General features: G+C 45.8%; 1 protein-coding gene across 1 annotated transcript; it reads right to left on the bottom strand.

The window, feature by feature from the left end:
* Positions 1-1578: 1578 nt before the first annotated feature.
* PRKAG3 (protein kinase AMP-activated non-catalytic subunit gamma 3) lies at positions 1579-11531 on the bottom strand (the record flags this gene model as incomplete). Its single annotated transcript, XM_043993353.1, is given in 18 exon segments — positions 1579-1701; positions 3368-3624; positions 3983-4046; positions 4048-4122; positions 4337-4379; positions 5756-5796; positions 5798-5827; positions 5829-5918; positions 6320-6446; positions 7627-7681; positions 7856-7901; positions 8009-8067; positions 8763-8844; positions 10076-10096; positions 10098-10265; positions 10268-10467; positions 11049-11213; positions 11495-11531. Coding segments are annotated over 17 exon segments (1428 nt in total), but the record flags the coding sequence as incomplete, so codon positions are not given.
* Between the last annotated feature and the right edge of the window lie 6578 nt (positions 11532-18109).

Raw genomic sequence — 18109 nt, 5'->3', positions numbered from 1 at the left:
AATGCTTTTGTTCCAGTTATGAGAATTAGGAGGAACAAAGTAGGGCAGGAGGAGAATAGATTGAGAGAGAAGGAAGATGCCCAATCTCCAATGAGAAAACATGATGATGAATAGTCCCTACTCCCTCTACTGAGAATGGAAAGGAATGAGAAATTCCTGGATGTCAGGGTTGTGAATGGAGGAGCAAGAAAACCCTGTGAGTTTCTTCTCTACCAAAACAAGGATGGTAACATCTGCCTACCTGGCCTATAAGATTGTTGTGATGAAAGATCTTGGTAAACCTTGTGTTACTATAGCCATTTTTATCCCTTCCCTGGAGGCTTAGAAAGTACGGTGGTGTAAGATGAGTGGAATTTGCACTCTTAGCTCTTCTACTTAATACACATGTGGCCTGGGAAAGTCATTTCCAGTAACTTCCATGGCCTATGTTTGATTCCTCAACCATAAAATGAGAGAGTTGGATAAGATGTCTTTAAAGATCCTCTCCACCTCTCATCTCTAAATCAATGATTATAAGTCTAAGGTCACTCCTAGTTCTAAATCTACTGATACAAGGGAGAAAGAGCTGGTCTAAGGATGCAGAGGTTAGAGGACTTGGCTGCACCTGGCAAGAAAGGGTCTTGCTTTCTTCTGTGTGTGTATACATCAAAGGTGCCAAACTTGCAGCTCAAATACTTTTTAAAAAAAATTTTGATTTTTATCAAATACCTTTTTTTAAATTTAAATTTTTAACCTTTGTGGAGGAGGTCACTTCTCCACATGGGTTGACCCAGCCTCTCCCCTCAATTTATATTTGTTTGTGGAACTTAGAGGAAGAAGAGAGCTGGAGCAGAGGGGAAAGCACCCAGCAGAGTTCCAGGAAATGAGGATGAGGAGGGTGAGGAGGCCTTGGCGCAAGAGGAGGAAATAAAGGCTCCCATAGAAAGGTCCATGAGGCTGAATTTCTAGATTTCCAGGATGCTCAGGGAAGGAAATACAATCCAAAAATAACAATGTCTAATAATCAGTTCTCATGACAGACTACTGCAGGAAAGTCAGCCTCAACAGAAAAGACTTGGGGGCTTCCCTGGACTTTGCCTAGAGGATTTCCAGTCTGTCCTCTTTAGCCTAAGAGTGGGAGGGCATGGGAATAGCTCAGACCCTTCTCTTTTTCCTGAGAAGTAGTAGCAGGACCAGAATGGAGCAGAGACTGGCCCAGACTCCTAACACAAGTGATGGCGAAGGGAGACTTGGACCCAGTTATCAGCATTTTAGATCTTTCCCTGTGCTCTAGCCATGTTAGGTGGACAGCCACTGATATAGGTCTGAGACTCCACAATTGTGGCTCCAAATCAATACCCAACTCCTGCAATGCTGAAGTGGAAGGAGAAGAATTAAGGGCAGGATGGGAAAGATTGTGGGAAAAGACACCAGGGAATGACAGTGAAGGACTAAGAGCTAGTCCCATAAACCAAAGGAGTTGGGTCCCTGTCTCATGTCCCAAACACTACAGGCTCTTAAACCCCATAGCCAGTCCCACCCTGGGGACTGTTTGCAGATGGAAGGAAGGTGATGAAGAATATCCTCCAATGTCCAGTGCCCGAAGGTCAGTGAGCTCTCATTCTGACCACCATTCTGTGAAGCATCGGCCTTTCCCAAAGGTTTATGGGAATGGAACTCATTTGTATTAGGGAAGTGGAACTGAGGATGAAGATGTGGAACCTGTGAGGAAGGAAAAAAAAGGCAAAACTGTGAAGTAGATAGAGTTTTCCCGCCTTCTGGCCATTAGCTACCCTCACCCCTGGGGTTCTCTACCCCAAATCAGTGGGCTTTTCCCCAGCTTAACCCTTCCATGGCAAGACCCGACCATTGCCTGTAGGGTAAGAAGACTTGAATTTGAACCCCAGCTCTTCCATTCTTTTGTGACCTTGGGTGATACCTCTTAGGTCTCACTCGTCTCATTCTTAAAAGGAGGCTGTTGGAGGAGATAATCTCCCATCCAGCTCAAAATCTATGATCCTATAATCTGCCATCAGGCAGGAAAGGTCTGATTGTAACTCAGATTCACTTGAGAATGAATTTAAGTCACACGTTCCTTTTCCCAAGAGGATTTGTATTGTAAGCCTCATTTCTAATTGTCTGAAAGGAAGGATTTGTCTTGTGGGTAAAGGGATTTCAGGGAGCAGATGTCAGACTTGTTATGGGAAGTATGGACAAGGGAACCTTCCCAGGGGCCCCGAAACCATGAGGCTCTGCACCATTCACAGGAAGCCTTCCCTAACCCCTCCTAATTCCAGTGCTTCCTTCTTTTGTTTCCCATTTATTCTCTCTCTCTCTCTCTCTTTTTTAGTGAGGCAGTTGGGGTTTAAGTGACTTGCCCAGGGTCACACAGCTAGTAAGTGCCAAGTGTCTGAGTCAAATTTGAACTCAGGTCCTCCTGACTCCAGGGCTGGTGCTCTATCCACTGCGCCACCTAGCTGCCCCTTTTGGTTCTTTTTGTACCTCCAGTGCTTAGCATATAGTAGGTACTTAGTAAATGTTTCTTGAATTAAATTGCTATTATATTAACTCTTCAGCTACCTCTATTTCTGGTATCTCCATGAAGCCAGCATAGACCAATTTTAATGTGGTCATATGGGGTAGGGATGGGGAGAGGAACTTCAAATCCCTATATAAAATACTCTTTCCAGTCCAGGCCAACCTTGTCGGAGCAGTGAGTGGTAAGATTCACTGGTTTTTATGGATCTACTTGTCCAAGAACAGGGCTGGTCCCTCTCCCCATTGAACTCCAGGAAAGAGATCAGGGAATTCTGAGTGAGCCAGTATTGTTATTAATAAACAAGGAGTGGGGGGCAGCTAGGTAGCACAGTGGATAGAGTACCGGCCCTGGCTTCAAGAGGACCTGAGTTCAAATGTGGCCTTAGACACTTGACACTTACTAGCTGTGTGACCCTGGGCAAATCACTTAACCCCAATTGTCCTGCAAAAAAAAATAATAATAAATGAAATAAACAAGGAGTGGGGCAGCTAGGTGGTGCAGTGGATAGAGCACCAGCCCTGGATTCAGGAGGTCTTAAGTTCAAATCCAGCCTCAGACACTTGGCACTTACTAGCTGGTGTGACCCTGAGCAAGTCACTTAACCCTCATTGCAAAAAAGTAAAATAAGTGGGGCAGCTAGGTGCCGCAGTGGATAGAGCACCGGCTCTGGATTCAGGTGTGCTTGAGTTCAAATCCGGCCTCAGACACATGACACTTACTAGCTGTGTGACCCTGGGCAAGTCACTTACACCCCATTGCCCCGCAAAAAAAAAAAAAGTAAAATAAAATAAAAAATAAAAATAAAATAAACAAGGAGCAAAGGAGAGGTGAGAGAAGGATAGAACATACCTGAGCAGGAGGGGATGTGGCTGAGAGTGAGAGAGTGAAAGGCTGGAGCTCCCCCCCTCCTTCCATCCTGTTTGGGGGCAGGGTGTGTTGGAATTTGGAGCAACACACAAGACACAAGGACAACTGGGATTCTCAGGCACCAAGTGCATCAATGCCAGCAGGGCTGAGTACCAGGGCTTGGAGGATGTCAGACAGGGAAATGACACCTAACAAATGCTGCGATTCATCCACCATCACCAGCCGGTGAACCTGTGGGTACATGGGGCTGAGATTAGCTGAACATGGCTGTGGCCCAATCACAGCCATGTAATTACGTGACACATGATTGTAGCTCTGAAGGGAGAGTCAGTGTCTCCAGGAAGTTCAGCTTGTAAATGGGCAAAAGCAAGATGGGTATGGAGAAAAATGAAGGGATAGGGCATCTGACAGACACCCATGGTGAGGCACATTGAATTGGGAACGTTGTGGGGACAATGTGATGGATGCTTGAAAGTGATCCTGAAGTCAGAGTGGGGTGCTTTAAGAGCTCAGGGTCTCCCTGAGGGTGCTGAAGCTCTGTTTGAATAGGGGTGTGGGGTGGGGAAGAAGACATTGTAGGGAGGTCACCTGCTCGTGGGGCGATTCGGTCAATGACATCACCCAGGCTTTCATGAGGCTGGCAGGAAATGATGCCCTCCAGGACAGAGGGATCGCTGCCGTAGCGCTTCACCAACACTCATGTCCAGATGGTTGTAGGTCTTCTGGGCAGCCAGGTGCTAGAGAAGAAGAGAAAGCAAGAAGGGGTGGGGGGTTATCAATATTCCCAGCCCTCTGGATTTCTTCAGCTGCATGGAAGGTCCAACTTCTAGAGATTTCACCTAGCAGATATCCATCCTCAGATCTCCCCCTTCCACCTTACCAACAAACACCTCCATTTTCCACCCTCAGCCTCTCCACACTATTCCCAGCTCCTTTTAGCAGGATACTCACTATGACATCAAATCGGGAATAGAGGCCCACAACCTGTCCTGGCATTGGAGGGAGGAAAAAAGAAGAAGGATCAGAACTCCAAGGAGTACCTGGAATAAGAGCTTAGCACCAACTATTTCTTTGGGCAGCCTAGTGGTATGGTAGATAGAGCCCTAAGCCTAGAGTCAGGGACTCATCTTCCTGAGTTAAATCTGGCCCAAGTCAATTCCTAGCTTTGTGACCCTAGGCAAGTCACTTAACCCTGTCTACCTCAATTTCTCATCTGTAAAGTGAGCTGGAGAAGAAAATGGCAAACCACTCCAAGATCTCTACCAAGAATCTCTACCAAGGGGTCATGAAGACTTAGACATGACTGAACAACAACAACCATTTTTTTTGTTGAGAGCTTTTAACTTAACAAAGCATTTCCCCTTGCAGACTTGCAGAATTTTGAAATGGCAAGAAAACTTAGAGATCGTCTACATTGGATCTTCAGTCTTAGGGATGAGTCTTTAGAGGCTGAAGAACCTAAGGTTACACAGGCAGTTAGCAGCAGAGCCTCTTTCTGCTCATCACAACAGATGCCCAAACCTCACCTATTACTGTAAGAGAGCTATTATTCCCCTGTTTTACCAATGGGATAACCTGAGGCACAGAGTTTTTGTGCTGATGAAAGTCACATGAACTTGAATGCCGGTCTCTTGATTCTCGCTATATTATGATGCCTGGACTGGGGAATTCTTAACCTAGGGCCCATGAACTTTAAATGTATGTATGCATGTGTGCAGGTATTTTAATGAGTATATTTTATATAATTGGTTTCCATTATAATCCAATGTATTTTATTTTATGAATTTAAAAACATGATTCTGGGGGCAGCTAGGTGGCGCAGTGGATAAAGCACCAGCCCTGGAGTCAGGAGGACCTGAGTTCAAATCTGGCCTCAGACACTTGTCACTTACTAGCTGTGTGTACCCTGGGCAAGTCGCATTAACCCTCATTGCCCCACCCCTCCCCCAAATAGTAAAAACATGATTCTGAGAAATGGGCTTACTAGATTTCCAGAGGAGTCCATCACACAGACAACATGACACACCCACATACACATATGTATACGCGCATGCGCCATGCGTGAAAAACCCAGTTCTAAATTGATTTTTTTTTTTTGGTAAGGCAATTGGTGTTAAATGACTTGCCCAGGGTCACACAGCTATTAAGTGTCAAGTGTCTGAGGGCAGATTTGAACTCAGATCCTCCTGAATCCAGGGCCAGTGCTCTATCCACTGTGCCACCTAGCTGCCCCTCTAAACTGATTTTACAATGACCCTCTGACTGCATCACGAAGGCCAAAACTAAAAATCTGCCCACCCTCCCCACAAATCTTTTTTCAGAGCCTCCTTCTGAGTACTACCCTCTCCCCTTGGCAGAAGATACCGGACATCATTGACCACAGGTAGTGCAGACACTCGGCGGTCTACAAAAAATGTCCAGCGCAGACAGGATAGGGGCTGTTGTCTAGCACCACAGCCAAGTCTCGGAATGTGCCGATGCCCAAATCTTGGATAGAGCGGGAAAGAAACTGTGGCCTGGGCAGCAGTGCACCCTGGGTGTAGGAGTGGGTTAGGGGTTAGGAAGGGGAGAAAAGGGCAAAGATCAGGAAGGAGGCCAGAACTCTCCCCAAGAACTCTAGCCCAGATGCCACAGAAGGCCCAAAGCCTCTCTGCCCCTTGACCTTCCCTCCCAAGGTCTCAATCAGGGATGCTATACTAAGAGAAGTCTTGGAAATATTGGGCAGAATGCAAATCTGTGTAATTGGAGGTCAGGGTAGGAGTGGGGGCCCTAGGATCCCAAACTGGGAAATATGCCCCATAATGCTCTGGTGGGGTTAGAACCTCCCCCCTTCCCTTCCCGGTCCCCTCCTTCCCCCCTTCCCTTCCTGCCGCCCCCCCCCCCATCTCCTTCCAGAAGCTCTCTGTCCTTGTCCAGGTCTGGGCAGGGTCTTACAAAGATATGCAGGAACTTGAGCAGCCTCTTGTGTGTTAGGATGTGAAGCACATTGCCAGAGGCAGGATCCAGAACAGGCAGGCGGTGAATCCGGTTCTTGATCATGAGAATAACAGCCTCGAACAGGCTGGAGAGGTGTGGCCAGTAAGATGGAAGATTGGAAGTAGGGAGAAAGGGGGGTTTATCTCAGAGCTGGGCCCTCTGGGCAAAACTTGAACAAATATTGGCTTATTAAAATTTAATCATTAAAAAATTACTGGTACCTTGATTTCTGAATATATTTCTTCCCTTGCCTCTACCCCAGCTGAAGCAAGCAGGGGAGGTTTTTTAAGGTTTTTTTTAATTTAAATTTTAAAAGTATTTAATAGTGTTTAATTTTTTTCTAAGTACATGTAAAGAAGATTGTCTTTCTTTTCTTTTTTAAAAATTAAATTTAAAAAGTAATAAACATTTTTATTTATAGTTTTGAGTTTCAATTTTTATCCTTCCTTCCCTCCCTCCTCCTCCCCTCCCTGAGGCAGTAAGCAGTCAGATATGGGTTATACATGTACGATTATGTACAACATTACCATAGTTGTCATTTTGTACAAGAAAATTTGATTAAAAGAGAAAAAAATGAAAGAAAGTGAAAAATAGCATGCTTCAGTCTATGTTCCATCAATATTTGTTCTTTTTTTTTTTTTTTTGCGGGGCAGTGGGGGTTAAGTGACTTGCCCAGAGTCACACAGCTAGTAAGTGTCAAGTGTCTGAGGCCAGATTTGAACTCAGGTACTCCTGAATCCAGGGCTGGTGCTTTATCCACTGGCCACCTAGCTGCCCCAATATTGTTCTTTCTTTGGAGGGGGATAGTATGTTTAAAGATTTTCTTTTTTTTTTAAAAATAATAAACATTTTATTTATAGTTTTGCCTTTCAATTTTTATCCCTCCTTCTCTTCCTCCCCTCTTCCCTCCCTGAGGCAGTAAGCAATCAGGTTTTTTTGGGGGGAGGGGAGGTGAGGCAATTGGGGTTAAGTGACTTGCCCAGGGTCACACAGCTAGCAAGTGACTGAGATTAAAGATTTTCAACATTCATTTTTTGAAAGATTTTGAGCTCCAAATTTTTTCCCTCCTTCCCAAGACAGCAAGAACCCCCCCCCCCCCCACTCCCCCCAAACACATACACACCCCTTACAGAGATTGAGGGTCACAGCCATTTGAATTCTTTGCTTCTAAGATCTAGGAGATGAGCCTAGAATCAAGTGGGTTTTAAGGAAGGGCCTGAGACACAGAAGGATATTGTAAGACTAGGTGGGGGAGGGGGACCTACCTGTCATTGGGTGAGATGGAAACCAGTGGCTTGAAAGAACCTTGAAGGTAGATCTCTGCAGGAGGGGGAGAATCAAGTTCCGAGAGCTGGACTCTCCTCTCTGGGGACTCCTACAGACCTCTTCCCTCCCCTATTTCCCAGATTTCCCCATTCCCCTTCCTGTACTTCATTCCTAAGCAGAGCTCCCTTGGTCACATGCACCCCTTAGGTCTCCCAGTTCTCAGCTTACCCCTCCAGGTTTGGATTGTGTGCTCCTCAATTTCATAGATTTGAACCTAGAGACAGAGAGATAGTGTCTTCTGATTAGTCTTGGGGTCAGGCTCTCTATTCCCCCTCCCCCAGCTTTCCCCTCCCATCTTCCTTCAATCTGTTTATGACTCACCAAGGGTGACCTGTAGTAACGGTGGAGTACCAGGATAAAGTCTGTGATCGTCAGCATGCCTGAGGAAGTGGGGGAGAGATATGGTCAGCCTCGGGACCAGCCCCAGTCCTGGTGCAGCTGTGGGCAGGGGTGCTATCTTGGTTATTTTTGGTGTTTCCTTTTCTCCTAACCCAGTGCCTAGTCCAGTTCTTAATGCATATTTGATGAAAGAATAAATGAATGTTCGATGTCCCAAAGGTGGCAAATCCGAGACCGGTACTTATTGTCCTGACACCACTTCCTATCCTGAGTTCTCCTCTCTTTTCCTTTTCTCTTTCTATCTTCCCCTTCTCTTCTCTTCTTTTTCTTTTTTCTTCTCTTTCTTTTCCTTCGCAGCCTGGCAGGAGAACTGAATGGTCGGGGGTTTACCCTCAGTGCAGCCCAGGGTTGGAGAGGTAAGTTGCTGAGCTGTTATCTAACCGTGGTTTGTGTTCTATGTATACCATCGTAGTATTTTAGAATTTAGAGTTGGAAGGTCCTTGGACCTTGGGGATGACTCATTCCAACCCCTTCATTTTGCAAATGAGGAAACTGAGGCTCAGAGAGAAGTAACTTGTCAATATTACCCAAGTAGTTAAGTAACACAGTCAAGACTTGGGCCTCAGAGCTGCACCAAAGAAATTCCCTGAATGTCCCAGATGTCTCCCCACCTGTAGCTGCTCCCCTATACATCTTTCCAAGACAACTTTCCCTTCCCATTCAGTCTTTCGCTCACCCACAAAACTTTGCTTCTGGTTGTCCCACAAAGGTGCTGCCCGGACCCCATTAGCCACAAGAGCAAAGAAGGCCTTCTTGATCTGGGAAGAAAGAGGAGAAAATGATACCATCTCTCAGTCAGATCCTGCCATCTTGAACTCTGCATTTAGACTATTGCTCCATCTACCAGGTCAAGAACATTGGAATTCATTCAAAGGCTTCAACCACATTGCCCCAACCTAACTGCCTTATCACCCCATTCTCTTTTTTTTTTTAGTGAGGCAATTGGGGTTGTGACTTGCCCAGGGTCACCCCATTCTCTTTTGTAGAATCTCTGTCCTTGGCAAACTGGATGACTCTTTTCCCCATTCTTTTGTTTGTTTGTTTGTTTGTTTTGTGGGGCAATGGGGGTTAAGAAACTTGCCCAGGGTCACACAGCTAGTAAATGTCAAGTGTCTGAGGCCAAATTTGAACTCACCACCTAGCTGCCCCCATCTCCATCTCTTGATGTCTCATTGTTCCTATGAGACCTCCTCCATGAAGTCTTCCCTGACCTCAGTCCCCAGGTCACCCCTACTCACATCCATCTAGCACAGCTTACAACTTCCCTTAGTGTTGGTCTCATTCTTCTCTACCATAGCTATTTGGGTGGTCACTTGTCCTTGTCCCCATTAGATCCTAAGCTGCTTGGGAGCAGGACCTGTGTTTTCTCTCATTTTTGTCTCCCCAGTGCCTTGTGTATAGCAATTGTGGAATGCAATACTTTTTTGCGAGGTCCTCCCTGTATCTTTACAACTACTCATATAGCCAACCTTCATCTCTACCTCAGTTTATCCATCTGTCCTGATAGTTGCTGGGGAACTTGAGGCAGGTATGTATTGTGGAGGAGGGAAGGAGGAGGTGGGGGTAAGGGTCAAGGAGAGTTTAGAAGGTCATAGTAGAAAAGGGGAAGGGAGAGGGCCAGAAGGGAGGAACCAAGGGAATTTGGTGAGGCTATGCAGGGAGCACGGAGGTGGGAGGGTTTTTGAAGCACTTGGGGGGCCTGGATATCAAGAAATGCCTCTGGGGGCAGCTAGTGGCCCAGTGGATAGAACACTGGCCCTGGAGTCAGGAGGACCTGAGTTCAAATCTGACCTCAGACACTTGACACTTACTAGCTGTGTGACCCTGGGCAAGTCACTTAACCCCAATTGCCTCACTAAAAAAAAAAAAGAAAAAAAAAGAAATGCCTCTGTTTGAGTATGGATTTGGGGTTCCAGGGGTTCCAGGGACATCTAGGAAGACCTTTGAGTGTAAGATTTGGGGCTTCAGGAGGCCCAGGGAGGCCCTCACCTCCAACATGGTATCAAAGATGAACCAGCTTTGAGCTGGTAGCCATGGCATCATAGCAGCTATGCTCCTGCATGAAGTGCATGTAGATCTGGGCTCCTGGGCGAAGCAGTTCTCCATCCCAGCCCAGTTTGGGCAGGAGCACCTGGGGTGATGGACTTCGGGGCACTCTCTCTGGAATTTCCCCTTTCTCTGCCTCACTGATAAAGTCTCTGGCTCCAGAGATATGGCCCCCGAGGGGATAGATGCAATGCCCTGGACACAGGTTGCGGAGTCCAAGGTCGATGGCGTTCCTAGCCCCCAGCTAATGGAATTGGATGCTGGAAATGTGGCAGCTTGGCTCTGGGATACATCTTCTGAGGAGGTAGACACAGACTCAGGCCTTGCCAGGACACCTGCAGGAAAGATGATGAATGATAATATCTTTTTCTTTTTTTTGCAGGGCAATGGGGGTTTAAGTGACTTGCCCAGGGTCACACAGCTAGTAAGTGTCCAAGGGTCTGAGGCCAGATTTGAACTCAGGTCCTCCTGAATCCAGGGCCGGTGTTTTATCCACTGCACCACCGAGCCGCCCCCGATGATGATAATATCTTACTTTCATCCAGTGCTTTCTACTTCACCAATAGCATTCTTATTTTTCCCCCATAGCAATCCCATGAAGCATTGGGCATTATTAACTCCCATTTTACAGATGAGAAAAACTAAGGTCGCTAAGGTGCTGAGTAAATCAAGGTTTGGAGATAGAAGAGGTTTGCCTAAAGTCATGCAGTGAGCTTGCAGAAGAACTAAGACTAAAACTCAGGGCTTTTGACTTCTAGTCCAATGAGGTTTCCACTGAACCAAGTTTCTCTCCTAGAAGATGAAACTAAAACATTGAGATCATGGCCAGGTCCTAGTCCTGGAAGCTATAGGAAATCTGAGGCATCTAAGTTCCAGTTATTCCCCACCCCCCCTCCACAATGGGCCCATTCCTCACCCTGTGGACTCTCTCCTTCCTCCAGGAATGGGGGGTCTTCCTCTTCCACAGCCTCTTGCCTTGTCCACCTGGAGGCCTTGGTACCCTGGTCTTCATAGCTTTTCTCTGGGCTGGTATTCATGCAAGGCAGTGGTCTTGAAGAGCTATCCCCTGAGTAGTTCACTTCTGTATGGGGAAATAGAACTTGGGTAGGAGAGAAAGGGAACCAGTGGCAGGGAGAGGAGATCGGTGGAGACAAGATAGAAGAAAGAGAAGGAAGAAGAGGAGGGAAAAAAATGGAACAAAGGAGGAGAAGAGGAGACAGTGAAATGGAGAGGAAAGAGGAGGAAAGACGCGCTGGGATATAGGGATGAGGTAATGGGATAGAGGGATTTCCCGCAAGGGAAGAGTAGGGAAGAGACGTGAGACGTGGGACGTGACTGTGGGGCCAAGCAGCTCCTACCCACCTGATTGTTCCACCATGTCCCACATGGTTGTTTCAAGAGAAGGTCAGTGAGAAGAAGGCAAGGTGAAGGGGTAGGAGAGGATGGTAGCCCAAGCTTCAGCTTCCCTGAGCCTGAGGGATTGCAGCTGTACCCCTCCCTTTGTCCCTTCGGACTCCCTCTATTCCCTCCCAGGGGCCCCTGTACCCAATCCAGGGTGTGTTCCTGCTCAAACTGCATCCGGCCAGTGTCGTGCTGACTAAAGCTGTGGTGGAGACTATTCTGGGCCCCAGCTCTCTGGCACCCTGCCCCCACCAGAGGATCAGTTTCTCTTTGGCCAGGAGTCAGACCAATGGGAGGGAGAGCTTCCTCCTAGCCCAGCTGCCCCAGGCCTGCCTGGGCCAGCAACCCTGTGGATCCTTGCCAGTCTTGGAGACAGGGGAGAGCATACAGGTGCTTTTGGGGGGGGGGGAGGAGAAGAAACATCCAGATTATCTCTGGGACCCAAGACACCTGCCTCCACAGACTTTCCCTAGCATTTTCTTCTAGGAAAATTAAAAGATGATAGATACAAGAGCAAATCAATTCACAATCAGAGACTCTGGGAAATGAGAGGTAGTAATTATTGCAGGTAGGAGCAGATGAGAGCCTATGCAGGGGTCTACCCACCCAGCATACAACTTTCCTTTCTTTGGTTAGCAACCACACTCAACCCCTAGAGGGGAGATGTCAATTTGGGGGTGTGAATGTGGAGACCGAGTAAGAAGAAAATTTAGATTGGGAAGACTGGGAGGCATTTGCCTGGGGGTGGGGTCCAGGCTTGGCCTAGAGAAAAGTACTGGAGGAGGGAACCGGAAGGAAGACCAGGAAGTACTGGTTAGGTGTTGAGGAACCTTACTATAGGCAAATAGAAGGTAATGAAGTGTTCTAGAAGAGAGCAGAAGGATCCTTTTAGCAGGGATTTGGGCTTCAGTGCTTTGAGAGCCTTGGGGTCTCTCTAATAGGTCTTGGGGAAGGTGACAATTAGTTTTCCTGTCCTCGCCCTGAGTCGGGGGAGGTATTAGAAATAGGGCATTCCAGGGTCCAGTTAGACTCCCCTTTTGCCTGTGAAGTCTTCACTGCTCTTCGTGCCAACAGGCTTACAGCCCAGTTCTGGTATCTAACCTCCCTGTCCCTTCCTTCCACCCCCCTGCCCCCACCCCTTGGCATTCCTGGAGTTGAGTCACAGTCCGAATAAGGAACACTGACTGTGCTATCCTTGGTACTCCCTCCCTACTCAGAGGCCTAACCTCCCTTCCTTCTGAGTTCTTTCCCATTATTACTCCAAACTACCCTTCCTAACTTCCTTTTCTGGGCGGAAAGTGGTGTGGGTGGAAGTGCTCAGGGACTTAAGACCTATGAACACACAGGGACCATCCTGGGTTCCAGAGGACGGTGATGAAGCATGCTTCCTGGCCCCTGGCCCAGAGGGGATAGATTAGAGGTGCCAAACGAGAAAGACATTTCCAGATATTTTCAATGCATGGATTTATTTTGCTTGGCTAGGATTATATGTTGCAAGGGAGTGCTTTTAAAAATGTGTGTGCATATGTGTGTGTATCTGGGGGAGGAACGAGCAAATGTTGGTGATGCTAGGGGCAGCTAGGTGGCACAGTGGATAAAGCACCAGCCCTGGATTCAGGAGGACCTGAGTTCAAATCTGCCCTCAGACACTTGACACGTATTGGCTGTGTGACCCTGAGCAGGTCACTTAACTCTCACTGCCCCACAAAAAAAAAAAAAGAAGAAGAAGAAGAATTCAAAACATGGACGGAATTCAGTGAACTGATACGTACATAATGACATAAGCAAGCATAACTCAGAATGTAATATGTACATAGCAATGTAAATAGAAAGAATACAACACACAAATGTTAGTGATGCTGAGAGTCAACAAGTCAAAAAGTATTTATTAAGTAAGTCCCTACTATGGACCAGGAATGATACTAAGTGATGGGGACCCAAAGAAAGGCAAATGACGGTCCCTGTTCCCAAGGAGCTCACAGTCTAATGGGGGAGATGACATGAAAACAATGATATGAAAACAAGATATATACAGAACAAATTGGAGCTAATCCATCGAGAGAGAGGGTACTAACAATAAGGGGGATCAGAAGGGGCTTCTAGTGGAAAACAGGGTTTTAGCTGGGAAGCTAGGGAAGTCAGGGGGTGGTGTTGAAGAAAGAACCAATTCCTGGTGTTCATATGAACCAGAAAAATGCCAGGTCTCTGGAGGTGCTGTCAGTATCTTGGGATTCTTGCAGAGGGATTTGAGCTGAGACATCCAGGAAGCAAGAGAGCCTGGAGTCAGTGGTGAAGAGGGAGAGAATTCTAGGCATGGGGGACAGCCAGTAAAAATGCAGAGTTATGAAGTGGGAAGCTGCTAGACAGACTACTGGATCGTGCGCTGGGCCTGAAGTCAGGAAGTCCTGAGTTAAATCTGACATCAGATGCTTAGTAGCTGTGTGACCCTGGACAAATCACTTAATTCTCATCTGCCTGTCTGCCTCAGTTTCCTCATTTGCAAAATGGAAATAATAATGGCAACTACCTCCCAAGGTGGTTGAAATGAGATAATGCTTTTAAAACACTTAGAAAGTACTTAATAAATTTGTGTTTTCTACTGCTCCAGGCCCTCCTCGAAGGAGACCAGTGTCAAGTACAGTGGGACCGTGAGGGTGGGCTCAGGTGTAAGAAGGGGAAGGTAGGAAGAAGCCAGGTTATGGAGGGCTTTAAAAGCGAAACAGAGGATTTGGTCTCAAGGAAAGAAAGAAAATAGCGCCATTGAAACATTAAAAAAATGCACGGAGTCGGGGGGTGGGGTCAGCTAGGTGGTGTAGTGGATAGAGCACTGCCCCTGTATTCAGGGGAACCTGAGTTCAAATCCAACCTCAGACCCTTGACACTTACTAGCTGTGTGACCCTGGGCAAGTCACTTAAACCCCAATTGCCACATACCCCCCCCCAAAAAAAAAGTGCACAGGGGAGAGAACAGAAGTTCAGAGGAAGATATAAACAGGACAGCTTTGAAACAAAGTGTTGAATTTATTATATACTTAAAGATGCAACTATGTCATAGAGATTCACAATTTCATATACAATCATTTTTTCTGCTATTTTGTATATAGGCATGTTCATGTTTGTTAAGTTCAGAATAACAAAAAAATAAGATTTTTTTAAAAAGTGTTCTGCTGATGCTGAGTGAGAGGAGCAGAACCAGGAGGACATTGTACATGGTATCAACAACATTGTGTAATGATCAAGGGTGATAGATTTAACTCTTCTCAGCAATACAATGATCCAAGATCATTCCAAAGGACTCATGATGGAAAATGCTCTCCATATCCAGAAAAAAGAACTGTGGATTCTGAAATCAGATTGAACCATACTGTTTCTACTTTTTTTTTTTAGGTTTTTCCCTTTTGTTCTGATTCTTCTTTCACAACATGACTAATGCAGAAATATGTTCATTGTGATTGTACATATATAACCTATATCAGATTTCTTGCTGTCTTGGGGTGAGAGGGATAGAAGGGAAGGAGGGAGGGAAGGGAGGGAGGGAGAAAAATTTGGAACTAGAAATCTTATAAAAACAAATGTTGAAAACTATTTCTACATGTAATTAGAAAATAATAAAATACTTTTATGATTAAAAAAAGATAGGAGCCAGGGCAGCTAGATGGCGCAGTGGATAGAGCACTGGCCCTGGATTCAGGAAGACCTGAGTTCAAATCTGGATTCAGATGCTTAACACTTACTAGCTGTCTGACCCTGGGCAAGTCACTTAACCCCAATTGCCACACACACACACACACACACACACACACACACACACACACACACACACACACACACACACACACAGAGATAGGCGCTTAAAAAACAACAACAACAACAACAACAACAACAAAAGTGTTCCAGCCTGGAGCCAAGACACCTGGGTTACATTACTGGCTCTGCCACTAACTTTCATGACTATAGGTCTCAGTTTCTCTTTCTGTAAAATGGAGATAATAATACCCATTTCACAGTGTTGTTGTGAATCGAGTTAAACAATTTATCAATAACCATTTATTAAGCACCTACTACAAAAAGAGGCAAAAGATAGTCCCTGCCCTTAAGGAATTTACAATCTAATGGGGACACAACATGCAAAAAAAATAGAAAACAAACCATAAGCAGGATAAATAGGAAATAACAGAGGGAAGGCACTAGAATTAAAAGGGGTTGGGAAGACTACCTAGAAGGTGGGATTTTCCTTGGGACTTGAGGGCGCCAGGGGAAACCAGCAGGTATGGAATTGAGCATTTCAGGCATGGGGGTCAGCTGGAGAGCAGGGCTAGAGCAGAGAGATTGGGTATCTTTGTGGAACAGCCTAGAGACCAGTTTCACTGGATGGAAGAGTATGTGTTGGGAGTAAGGTATAAGAAGACCTGGAAGGCAGGAGGGAGCTAGGTTATGAAGGGCTTTGAATGCCAAACAGAGGGTTTTTGTATTCGATCCTGGAGGCAATGGGGAGCCACTAGAGTTTAATGAGTAGGAGAGGGACATGGTAAAACCTGCGCTTTAGTAAAATCCTTTTGGTGACTGAATGGAGGATGTATTGGAGCAGGGAGACTTAAGGCAGGCAGTCTCACCAGCAGGCTATTATAAGGTTCTAGGTGTGAGATGATGACGGTCTGTTCTAGAAGAGTGGAAGTGTCAGAGGAGATAAGGAGGCAAGCTCTCTGAAAATGTTTAAGTCCTGTGGAAATATAAGCTACGATTTCTTTTTCCTTTTTTTCTGAGACAAATCCTCCCCTCCCCCCCTCTACCTTTAGAGGTACATCTGGACATTATATACTGACTTCCAGATACCAAGACAGATGGATAAATACCAGCTTGGCTGCATAAGGATATGTAGCTTATATTCTATAAATTTTCTGAAAAAGGTATAACAAGCAAATCTCTGAAAATGTAGTAACCTATAAACTAGAACCATTATTATTAAGTATGAATACACTGCACTATTTTTTTTGTTTGTTTGTTTTTGTGGGGCAATGAGGGTTAAGCGACTTGCCCAGGGACACACAGCTAGTAAGTGTCAAGTGTCTGAGGCCAGATTTGAACTCAGGTCCTCCTGAATCCAGGGCTAGTGCTTTATCTACTGTACCATCTAGCTGCCCCCAATACACTGCACTATTAACATTTCCTCCATCACTTTCTTCTTCTTCTTCTTCTTCTTCGGGGCAATGAGAGTTAAGTGATTTGCCTAGGTCACACAGCTAGTAAGTGTCAAGTGTCTGAGGTCAAATTTGAACTCAGGTCCTTCTGAATCCAGGGCTGGTGCTTTATCCATTGTGCCACTAGCTGACCCTCATCACTTTCTTTTTTTTTTTTTTTTTGTGGGGCTATGGGGGTTAAGTGACTTGCCCAAGGTCACATAGCTAGTAAGTGTCAAGTGTCTGAGGCTGGATTTGAACTCAGGTCCTCCTGAATCCAGGGCTGGTGCTTTAACCACTGCGCCACCTAGCTGCCCCCCCTCATCACTTTCTTAAATCTAGAAACTGGACTCAGGGCTAGGCTAGGTCTAGATTCTAGACAATCAACAAACCATATGAGGACCTGATTGGTAGACTTTACAAGGTGTAAATGCTTACACCGAAAATTTAACAATCAACTCTCACAAGGAGGGGTGTTCTGACTCCAGACCATCCATATCCCTACCCAAATGAGGCACCTTTCTTCTTCTTTTTTTTTTTTTGGCACCTTTTTTCTAATCAAATCCTGTCTTGGAAAACATTCTTTCCTAATCCCCTAGGCCTTTGCATAGGAATTCCATCAATAAAAACCCTACAACTTGTTCTGATTAGTGAAAAGAGGCCCTACCTTGATTGAGTGAGAGAAAGGACACCTGGGTTCTAGTTCTGACTGCTGTGATTTAGCCATGGTGATTCAGGGCAAGTCATTCTGTTGACCTAGGCCTCAGTTTCTTTATCTGCAAATAAACAGGGAGTTTAAACCCTGCTTATCTCTTAGAAGGGTTGTGAGGTTCAAATAATGATATGAAGTAAGGCAAGATCGTTATTATTTTTTCTTCCCACATTTACATTGTCATGAAGCTCATAAATGAGACACCACACTTGAATCTTGCCCTATTTTACCTACCAGTCCTGAGGTTTTTTCCACTGTAGGGGCAGCTCCCTAAACCTTTTTTTTTCTTTTTTTTTTTGCAGGGCAATGAGGGTTAAGTGACTTGCCCAGGGTCACACAGCTAGTAAGTGTCAAGTGTCAGAGGATGGATTTGACTCAGGTTCTCCTGAATCCAGGCCAGCGCTTTATCCACTGCGCCACCTAGCTTCCCCCTCCCTATCTTAATGTACACATTAATTCAATTGTCAATTGATAACACTCACAAGCTCATGTCCCTCACCTATCTGGCCCTTCCCCTTTCTGTCTAGGACATTCATGTGCTACCACAGCAGCATCTGAGTCCCTGACCACTTGCTGTCCTTTCTTGCCTCACCCTTTACACCCTTTAGACTTGGTTCTCCTAGCTCTTAGACTAGGTAGCTTGGCTTTGGCCAGGGAAAAAAAATGGTGTTTCTTAGGGTCTGGCGT

The sequence above is a fragment of the Dromiciops gliroides genome, chromosome 3, assembly GCF_019393635.1.
Source record: "Dromiciops gliroides isolate mDroGli1 chromosome 3, mDroGli1.pri, whole genome shotgun sequence".
Taxonomy (NCBI): domain Eukaryota; kingdom Metazoa; phylum Chordata; class Mammalia; order Microbiotheria; family Microbiotheriidae; genus Dromiciops; species Dromiciops gliroides.
The sequence above is the reverse complement of the archived record's forward strand: the minus strand, read 5'-3'. Positions and strand labels throughout refer to the sequence as shown.